Consider the following 9,949-nt stretch of genomic DNA (forward strand, 5'->3'; position numbering starts at 1 on the left):
TCACAAAGACGACACTGTGGAGTCATCAGTGAAACACAAACTGGATAACACAAATGGAAACTGTGTGGAAGTACCTTTAAGCCTAAGAATAGGAAACGGTTTTTACACCCATGGTTGGAGGAGTCTGGGATAGATACTTTCTGCACTGCGAGTACTTTTTTACACAGGAGTACAGTTTTTGTCCGTTCTTGTCTGCCTTGTCAGGTTCTCCATTCTATGTAACGGTAACTGGGAGGGCACTGCTTTTAGATGAGAAGGACAAGTGGTGTTGTGAAGGGACTAGCCCATGTGTGCTGACTGGACACTGCTATTGTTTTTCTTGATTAATCCATTGAATGTGACCTTGCGCTCTGTCTTGGCAGGGAAGCGCAGGGACTACCTGAGCCTGGGCTGGCCCAGTCCGGACGAGTGCCAGCGGATCCGCCGGGTGGAGCTCACCACCGTGGCCAGCACCTGGCTGGCCGTCTCGGCAAAGAACATCGAGTGAGTCTCCACGGTGTGCTCTCCACACCGCAGCTCTGGGACGAGACTGTACAGCAGTCCACATTGACCGCTTGCTCCAGTTCCTCTAGCTGGGATTGTAACAGGAATATTCCCTCGTCTAGCTCTCGGTTCCTGCTGTGGCTCTGTCGTTGCACTGCCTGAATTGTACTGATGTACTCCCATCTCTGGAATCACACGACAGGAATTGCAGCAGGGAGAGGGGTCTTCCGAAAATTAGCGGCACGTGGAAAACGTCTGCTGCTGGAAAGGTTGATGATCAGCTTTCTGCAGTATGAGGAGAAACAGTAGTCAAGCACCTGAAACATCCACTCGTTCCTCTAACCTGCTGGCTCACCTGCTTTCCTTTCTCCCATGCTAGCTTTGTGTTGTTTCTTTTTTCCCCTGCGGTCCTGTTCCCGGTGCAAGCTGTCCCCCGCGCTGCTGTAGTCTGCCAGACAAAGGCTCACCGCTCTGTGCCTCTTCCCCCAGCATCACCGAGCACATCGACTTCGCCACCCCGCTGCAGGAGCCTGCGGTGGAGCCCGTGTGTAACCCCAACCTGCCGGCCTCCATGCACACCTTGGACCACCTGTCCGGAGTGGCCAACCGGGGGAGTATCCACTACACCGGAGAGAGCCAGCTCCGAGAGGTACTGGAGCAGCTGCCCTTCCGTTCAGGACGCTTATTTACTTGCCCAGATACTTGCTTACTTGTTCTTACCGCATGCTTAACAAATACACAAATCTGTGCATCTTGGAGCACCTCGTAACCAGCAGTAATTCCTGCGGAGACGTAAGTGGTTCTCTCTGTGTCCTTTCTGATTTGGGATTGTTTTTTCAGGCCTTGCTGGTGGTGAGGGTTGCAATAAAATCAGACCTGTAGTTCACCGACACCTTAAGCTCTGATGCATCTGTTGAGCCTGTTAGAGCCTTTCACACACAATCCCTGTGCCAATTTGCTGTGCTTGTGAATATGAGAGATCTGCTTGGAGTTTCAGAAGGGATTTCACTAGTAAAAGATTATCAGCTGAAGAGCAAAATGCATATTTTGGTGTGTTTCATGGGAGCATAGAAACAGCAGCATAGAATAGATTCCATTCTTCTGATAGTGTGGAAAAATTCTCTTAAACTCTCTCTACTCCACAACATAATCTGCGCGTGACAGATTATGAAAATGTTAAGTAAAAATAGCTACAGTGGGTCATCTCTTTCTGATATAGAGACCTGAGTTTTCCCTCAAGACAGCAAACACTAAGTCAGCAATAATGCTTAGACTCTTGATAGTGATGCTCTTCATGATGTGATTCTCAAGGCAGGCATGTTCCTTAAAGTTGAAGTATATTAAAGTTGCAGAAGATGATACTGTTGCCCAGCTATCAAAGAAACCGCAACTAATAAAATAAAGAAATGGTGTGGCAGAAACATCTTGTACACTTGGCTAGAGTGAGGTCTGTGAAATAAGTTACATGATCTCGTGTTGCGCAGGAGTGCAGTACTTGTGTAGAATGAACATAAGCACAGCTGGTTGGTGCAGGAAGTGATGGTGATAGATCACTGACAAAGGTGGCACTCTTGCCTCTGTATCAGAAATTTGGAAGCAAAATTCATACTCAAAATGAAGGTGCAGTATTGTAGACTATTGAATCATCATCTCAAACAGGGAATCTGTATCTTAAAACAGCCATGGCATTTTTTGCAAGAGCGTAGTTACCATGTTGTAGGTTGTGTTGCAGTGAAAAGATCTCCTCCATCAGTTTCTCAGGGATGCGGCTGTGTAGTGTAAGCCTGTTTGATTTACTAAACCTGAAACGGACTCCATGGTTGACTTACAGAATGTCGATTTTCTCTGTTCGGGAGTAAAGGCAGCTGTGCTCATGCAGTGTCAGAACAGCAACTACAGGGAAGGGTGATAGAAATGGGCCCAGTTTATGGTAATTGCAGTAAAAGTGCTTCCTTCCTGGGCCACTGGATGTGCGAGTGGTGGGCCCGTGCTGCAGCAATGTTCTGTATATCCCTTCCCCTCAGGTTCTGCAGAATCTGGGAAAAGACAAGTATTCTCCCCAGGCATTTGAGCAGGTGGGAACACGCATTGCCAAGGTCTTGGAAAAGGTGCGTATGCAAGGCTGTGAGGCAGTGCTTCCTGACGTCGTCATGCCAAGACTGTCAGATTGCCATTCATGTCACCCATTGGTCTGAAAAAACCTCCTGAGGTACTTCCCTGGAGGAAATGTTTTTTTTTCCTGTGTATTATTATCAAAGATTGTTTTACTCCAAAGAAAGCAGCAAGGGAGAATGTCTTTTCTCTATGAGCTTTTATTCCAACGATGTCGTGAGGATATGGTGTCATGAAGTGTTATATGGATGCTGGTGGAAGGGCTGGGGCAGAGGAATAGGGTGTGTTACTGAACGTGTAGCCCAGTACGCAGTATTTGTTTGGCCCATGTAGTCATGCGTTCAGCCGGTTCCCCTCTTGGGTTGGCCGTGGAGTAAGAGACCGAGAAGGTTCCTAAATGCAAGTGTTTGCCGCAGCTGTGCCCTGTCTTCCCCCCCAACAGAACCAGACGTCGTGGGTGCTGTCCAGTATGGCGGCGCTCTACTGGAGAGTGAAAGGCCAGGGGAAGAAAGCCGTTGACTGCCTGCGGCATGCCCTGAACTACGCCCCACACTACATGAAGGTGGGTCTAGTCTTAACAGGTTTCTTCGTAAACCTTTCTGCCCCACACTGCATATGGAGCTTTGACTCATTTACCATTGTGCAGTCCCCTGCTTTCACATCATCTGTCACCTGCCCCCACATCCAGACAGCACAGGTCCTCAGAGGAATCCTAGGCCCGGGCACTTGCTTGATCCAGAAGACATTCTGAGCCCTTTTACACTTTCAAAAGTGACTCAAGTCTGTACTATCAAACCTGGGCAGAAGTGCGCTGGCAGAACAGAGCTGAGGTGCGTGTAGTGGTGCGTCAGAGCTTTTTGGAGTGGTACGCATAAGGCCTTTAACCTCCCAGGTATTAACACTTTTCTAATTTTCTTCAAAGCTGCTAGCTCCTTAGTGCAGTGCTTCGTGTTCAGCTTTTTGACTTCACTTATATTGTTAGGGAAAGGGGGTCAGTATCCTTTAGAAGAGAATCAGTTTCCTTTCTTGTCATTAAGGAAAAATGAGTTAGGGGTCTCGGGGGAATATCAGTATCCATGGTATCATTCTGTGTTCCTCAGGATGTCCCGTTGATCAGCCTGGCCAACATATTCCACAACGCCAAGCTGTGGGATGATGCCATCACTGTGGCCAGCATGGCAGTGGAGATAGCGCCCCACTTTGTGGTGAACCACTTCACCCTTGCCAATGTCTACATCGCCATGGTGAGTTTGAAGCGGGCAGCCCTGGGAAAACCGGGCTGTGTGAGAGACGCAGCTCCCAGAAGTCGGGCTGACCGGATAAACCCTGCAGGGACACAAGCGCCCACACACTCACGCCCCAGGGCCAGTCTTCCTGAGCCCAGTCAGCCTGCCAGTATGTTACTTTTTTTTCCCACTGGTGTTGGATGTTGTTTTGGGGGGAGTGCCGATAAGCATGGTGTCATTGCCGAAACGGATTCAAAAGTTTATTTCACTTACACACATTTTTATATGAGTTTTAGCTGTGCACTCTGTATTTGAGATTATGTAGAAGTCGGTGGTCAGGTATTATAAGGTTTATTTTGGGAAATTCATTTGTAGTTTCTGAGTTTTTGATTCCCGCAGTGGTTTTGTTTTTCTGGGAAGCTCGAGTGCTCCTTGCACACCCTTCGGCTCACGGTGTTGTATGTGCTGTGAGCAGCACAGTGCTATTGTGTGCTGGTTTGAAGCCCAGTAATGACACCAGGGCCATTGCCAGGTGCATTCTGGGATCACTCCTTCAGGCTCTGGGCATGTCCTGCGCCGGGACGGTGTTTTTGAAAGGAGCTGGGCTGGGTGTCCCCCGGCGGGGCTGCGCTGAAGGAGGACGCGTGTGGCAGAGCCGCCGCTGACCGCGCTGCTCTTGTGTTTCCAGGAGGAGTTCGAGAAGGCCATGCACTGGTACGAGTCGACGCTGAAGCTGCAGCCAGAGTTCGCCCCCGCCAAGGACCGCCTGAGGACCATCCAGTGCTACCTGCTGACCAAGAAGGAGCGGCGCGCCACCTAGTGTCAGGTCCAGGCGTGGCACTTGGCACTTTCAGTGGTCCTTGAAAATGTGTGTCCTCATCGAAACACCTGATCTGTCTGTTGATCGTACCAGTTCCAGCTTCTAGACCAGGGCTAGCCAGACCGGGTCACTGAGCTTCCAGAGTCTCTCCAGCTCCAGGCTTCTTGGGTCTCCACCGAGTCAAGTCTGGAGCCTGGGATTCATCTTCTCTTCCCGATTAACTGGGAAACCGTTGTCATGGTCTCCGCTATAATTTGTTTTCCATTCGTTTTTTCTAGATTGATTTTTAAGGATGATTGTTTGCACACTCTTGATTCTGGATCCTCTTTACCCCTGTGGAACTGATTTTGAGGTTTTTGGACTTCACCAGAACCTGGTATACAGACTTATACAGAGGCCCAATAGCAAATTCATGCAGCACTTCCCAAATTTGTTATGATCCATTTATATTTGTATTTATTTATTTTAGGAAATTACATGTATAATCATCTTCTGACGGTTTATTACAGTGTTCAGTGACTTCACCCCAATCAAATGCTAATGCAGACATTTACAAAAACATTTGTATTAGGCAAGATATCAGATGTTCAAATTTTATTCGTGGTGGAAATTTGAGGTTTTCTGGAAATAGAGGCAGCTCTTAGAATCATCTTCATAATAGGTGCTACAGTATAAGCATTCTAACAATTGGTATAGAAATCCCCCCACAAATTCTTTTCATTGTCCACTCTGTTGTAACGAATGACTATTAAATATATTTAATATCTTAAATTTAAATATATTTAATTTAATGTATTTATCAGAATTTGCATCCGATGGGGTTCAGCAATACATCCCACAAGCAAACCAGCGTTTGTATTCCAGTCTCGGAGTAATTACTTTATCTCTTTAATCATAGGTAAGAAAAGGTCGTGTATATTAGAAATGACATAATTGAATGAAAACGACTGCCATGTGAAGCAGCATACCTTGTGTTTTTCAATATTATCCCAGCTTATCTGTAGGGTTGTGATGTTTCTGGGTCAGTGATTGCCTGGGTCAGTCTTTTTGGTGCGATTGTCATCTCCTAGTTAAAATATTTGATCCACAGATTCCTTGACTGTATTGTGGATGCCAGGAACAGATGAGGATATGAAGGCATATCAAGTGTTCCTCATGTCTGTGTCCAGAGCTAAGCCATTGCGGTCGCATATTCACACATTTTATAGAACAGGAAATCCAGAATGTTCTTTAAAAACAAGGCAGGTCAGCTCTGAGTTAAGTTAGGGTTTCCACAAATCTACTCAAGGGCAGAGGTCTGGGTTATAGCAGTTTATAAGAAACACCTTGTTTTGACTTTGGGCATGTGTGGTTTGTGATGTTTCTGGTATTTTGGGACAGGAAGAGTGCGTGCAATGAATTCAATACAGAAGGTACATCAGCTGAAGCTGCCATAAGGGAGCTTTGGTTAGGACACAAATACTGGAATGAAATCGCAATTGTTGTTTCCACTTCTCTTTTCAACCATTACCACAGAAGCACCAGTAATGTCAGAGTTCTAGTATAGCATATTAGAAATCAAATATTTTTTTGGATGTGAAGATGTAAGCTACACATATCTCCTCTCAAGCAAAATTTATTCTTGTGATGTTCCATCTGTTCATTTGTATATGGAAAAATAACATACTCTAATCACAAGTTTAAAATAATGGTGGTAATCTCTCTTTTATGAAATTCTGTCAGTTTTTAATGGGAAATCTTAGTCATTTAGCATAAGGCAAAAAAATGATTTATTGTTCAGTTTTTCTAATACAATATAGAAAACTGCTATAAATTATTTTAAAACTGTGTGAAACAGGTTCAAGTCAAATTGGTCGTGCAAAGCTGTGCCACTCATAGTATTTTAGGGATAAATTGAGCTAGAGGTCAAACTTCCGTACTGTAATGGGGACCATTCCTTGTTTGGGGACCTGTAGCTCTGTGGAAAAACATAACTGAATGGCGCAGATGAGTGAGATTTACATCTCAGTACTGATAATGTGGCAGGTAGTTACTAAACTCCATTGCCAAATGTTGTTTACAACCATAACTCAGGCCAAGCTTCATTTCTACAGAATCTTTTTTCTGAAAGTGAAAATGTCAAAAAGGTGACCTCTTTGTGTTTAGCAGAAACATTTCAAATACAGGTGTGCAGAAGCCAGCTCTTTATAAATCATGTCTCATAGGTTGTCCATGAACAATTTTTTTTTCTCTTTAAACCACTACTTCTGTTTGTAATAGTCAGAAAGTTTACCGTTTTAAGTTGTAATGGTTTCATGGTGCTAAGTGACTGAATTTCTGATTTCTGAGTTCATCTTCTAACCTAACCTCCTAAACTAAACGATAGATTGGACATTTCTCACGTAGGAATCTCTCTGGCTATATAGTAACTCTGGATGTAGCATCATAGAAAGAAAACTCATGTTTCTCCAACATTTGTTCGGTCTGAAGATTCTAGTACTCTTGTTCAAGTATAACACCACGATTTCCATCTGACCATTTTAGACTTGTGATTTCCCCACACCGGCCATCTTCCACCAGAAAATAGTTCTCCCAGAAATTAATCTAACTAATATGTTTCTTCGTACAGTTTCAGTTTTTGTTTGTTTTTAATTGCTGTCCTGTTTCTCAAAAGTGGAAGTTTGAAGTAGCATGGACTTTCACATTTTGACTTTGTGAAAATGAACAATTTAAAGTAGATGGGTAACAGCCAAATGTTTTCTGTAGCTTCTGTTTGGATGCTTGTCTGCATCTCTGTTGTGCCCTTACATGGATAACTTTGTGGTGTGTGCTTATTATGCATTCATTGTATACAATCAGATTGAAGAGTAACTCAAATTTCAGCAAAGTCATATAGAAACATGGTTTCAACTAACAGGCCATACTGTAGCACAAGCAGATTTTATTTCCAGTATGTCTAATGAATTAATCAGTCTGAATCCAAAGCTTAGTACTTCTGAATCCCAAAACAAATTTCCATAAGTTTTTAAAATCCTGTCTGCCTTCAGATTGTTTTGTACTGTACATGTGTCAGTTTGCATTGTTCCTTGTTGCGAATTCGTTTGCACTTGAACTCCCCTTGAATCCTTCTTGAAAGCCTTCTTCTCCCATCTGTAATGAACAGGCATGAAGAGTCCAAATTTGCACACTTCTGGCCAAGTAACCTTTATGAGGTGAAAAACGGACAGTAATTGTGTGTATTCTGTTGCAAAAACTAGTTTTGATTGCACTGGTGAATTGGTGAATCTCTTGCCATAGTGCTGACACAGACTTTGATTAGCACCTGCAATCTGTATTAGTGTTTCTTCCTGTTCTAACAGTTTGGAAGAGCATTAAACAAAGTGGAAAAACAATGTTTTACAAGTTTCAGTGGCCATATACTGAATACAATTCAGTGCAAAAGGTTAGACGGGGAGAAATAGAGCAATGGCTGAATAAGTGTTGGAGACGCTATACTTGATCCCATTGGTTTGTGGTTGTTCTTGGACAGAGTCCAAAAGGTCAGGAGTATTACACATTGCAGAACAGGTTGTAGTTATGCAGCTCTTTAGAGGTTGTTGTGCAGCTCTTGTGTCAGCGTCATTAGCTACAATTAGCCAACATAATTCTGTTTTTCGACATGGATCTGGAAAAGGCAACAGTGCTTCTGTTCCTTAGTCCTTTATAAACAGGAATTTTTACAGTATGGGGTACAGAAAAAAATAATCCATGTTTAATTTTTAAACAACCAATAAATTTAATTTTCAGATCTCGGAGAGTAACTGAAAAGTGTATGCTGCCACTATGTCCTGAAAGGTGCAGAGTATTTGTAGAAATGAATTGGATCTTCCTAAACTTCAGTGGATCTCATTGGACCAGTGCTGATGAGGTATTGTTACATATATATTGAAGACTACAAGGAGATAGTGATAGTGGAGCTGTGATGTATCAAAAAGTAAACTAGCACAGAGTGGGGCTGTACAACTGTTATAGTAGTTTTGCCCGAGAGCTAATTACATTCTGTTTTGCATTCTGCAGATTTCTTCACTGCATTGCTGTGCAAGGCTCCAGGTTGCTGATATTGAAGGCCTTGAGTTGCCTTAGTCACTCGCCATTTATAAGACCTAAAAGGCAGGCAGCTTCTGATTAACATGGAACTCGGAGTCCAGCCTGCACAGCTTCAGCCTGCTAAGTCCCAAGTGCTCAGTAACCAGTATCTTCTGTCACAAATACTTTGTCCTTTCCATAGCTCAGCCACCCATTGATCCTTTGTCAGTTGCCACACTTAGGAGGAAACTTTCTGGGAATTCCTTCCTGCTGGCAGTTCTGCGGTGTTCAGGTGTCGGGTTGGTCCTTTCAGCGTTCAGAACGTTCTCTGTCGAAAGCCTCCTGCCCTCGTACGAGCTCTCTTGACTGCCTGCAATCTGTTGCATTGACCTATAAGCAAAGGCAGCCGTGCACGGAAATCAGAACTCCACTGCGATCCTGTTCTGAATTCCCAAACCACACACAGTTCCAAATGTTTCCTGTCCCAGCATTCTCTTCTCTCCGAATATGTATTTAGAACTGAATGCCAATCGCTTGGTGATTTTTGACGGTGGTGATTTTTGTCTTCCAGAGCAGCAGACCTACAACCAAACATTTTGGGTACAAAACTACACTTGAATTGATGATTGATTTTTGTCCATTTTCCTTTCGTTTCTGTAATTTAGTTTTTTTTCTGCCTCCAATCAAAGGTTACAACATTCAGGTCGCTAAATTAAAATGCTACATTTTGAGAGCAGCTTCTTACTGTGTTTGTGAAGTGGTGCCCCTGCGCTGCAGGTGTGAAAAAGAATATGGAGTTCAGTCTTAGGTGAGGTGCCTTGTTTTACTGCTGAACACACTACAAGAAAACCATGTAATTAATGGTAAGACTGTTACTTCTTATGGAAAAGAAACTGAATATTTGTGACTAAAGGGATATCATAATAAAGGAGATTAATATAACTGTTAAAGCAAGTCTAATGAGATTAAAAATAATGGATGTGTAAATAAATCAATAAATATGTCAGGGACCAGGAATGTTGTTTTGTTAATTAAACAACCATCAAAGTCAAAAAAGCAGTTGTGATGTTTTTTTTGCTTATTACATTTTGAACACTTCTTTTATTATTTTACCAGCAACTAATACTACATTTTTATACCCCAATCTATTTTTAACTGTTGAGATGTTTTAGTGAATTGCATTTTTCCACATATCCTGATGTCTGCTCTTTCTCACATTATACATTAACTGTTACAGCTACAAAACCCAATTAGTTAAAAGCCC

At 43.3% G+C, this 9,949-nt stretch overlaps 1 protein-coding gene across 3 annotated transcripts in view; it reads left to right on the forward strand.

Moving 5' to 3' along the window:
• ttc17 (tetratricopeptide repeat domain 17) overlaps positions 1-9,741 on the forward strand; it is a 31,641-nt gene extending 21,900 nt beyond the window's left edge. For 2 of the 3 annotated variants that reach the window (XM_088610885.1, XM_088610887.1), the window contains exons 20-25: positions 363-483; positions 973-1,132; positions 2,508-2,591; positions 3,038-3,157; positions 3,696-3,839; positions 4,510-9,741. In XM_088610885.1, the coding sequence (XP_088467011.1) occupies positions 363-483; positions 973-1,132; positions 2,508-2,591; positions 3,038-3,157; positions 3,696-3,839; positions 4,510-4,641 (761 nt within the window). In that variant the 3' untranslated portion in view covers positions 4,642-9,741. The remainder of the gene's footprint in view (positions 1-362; positions 484-972; positions 1,133-2,507; positions 2,592-3,037; positions 3,158-3,695; positions 3,840-4,509) is intronic. The other variant, XM_088610886.1, reaches the window with a different exon arrangement.
• The last annotated feature ends 208 nt before the right edge of the window (positions 9,742-9,949 follow it).

Source organism: Lepisosteus platostomus, chromosome 18 (assembly GCF_059453375.1).
Source record: "Lepisosteus platostomus isolate fLepPlt1 chromosome 18, fLepPlt1.hap1, whole genome shotgun sequence".
Classification (NCBI taxonomy): Eukaryota; Metazoa; Chordata; class Actinopteri; order Semionotiformes; family Lepisosteidae; genus Lepisosteus; species Lepisosteus platostomus.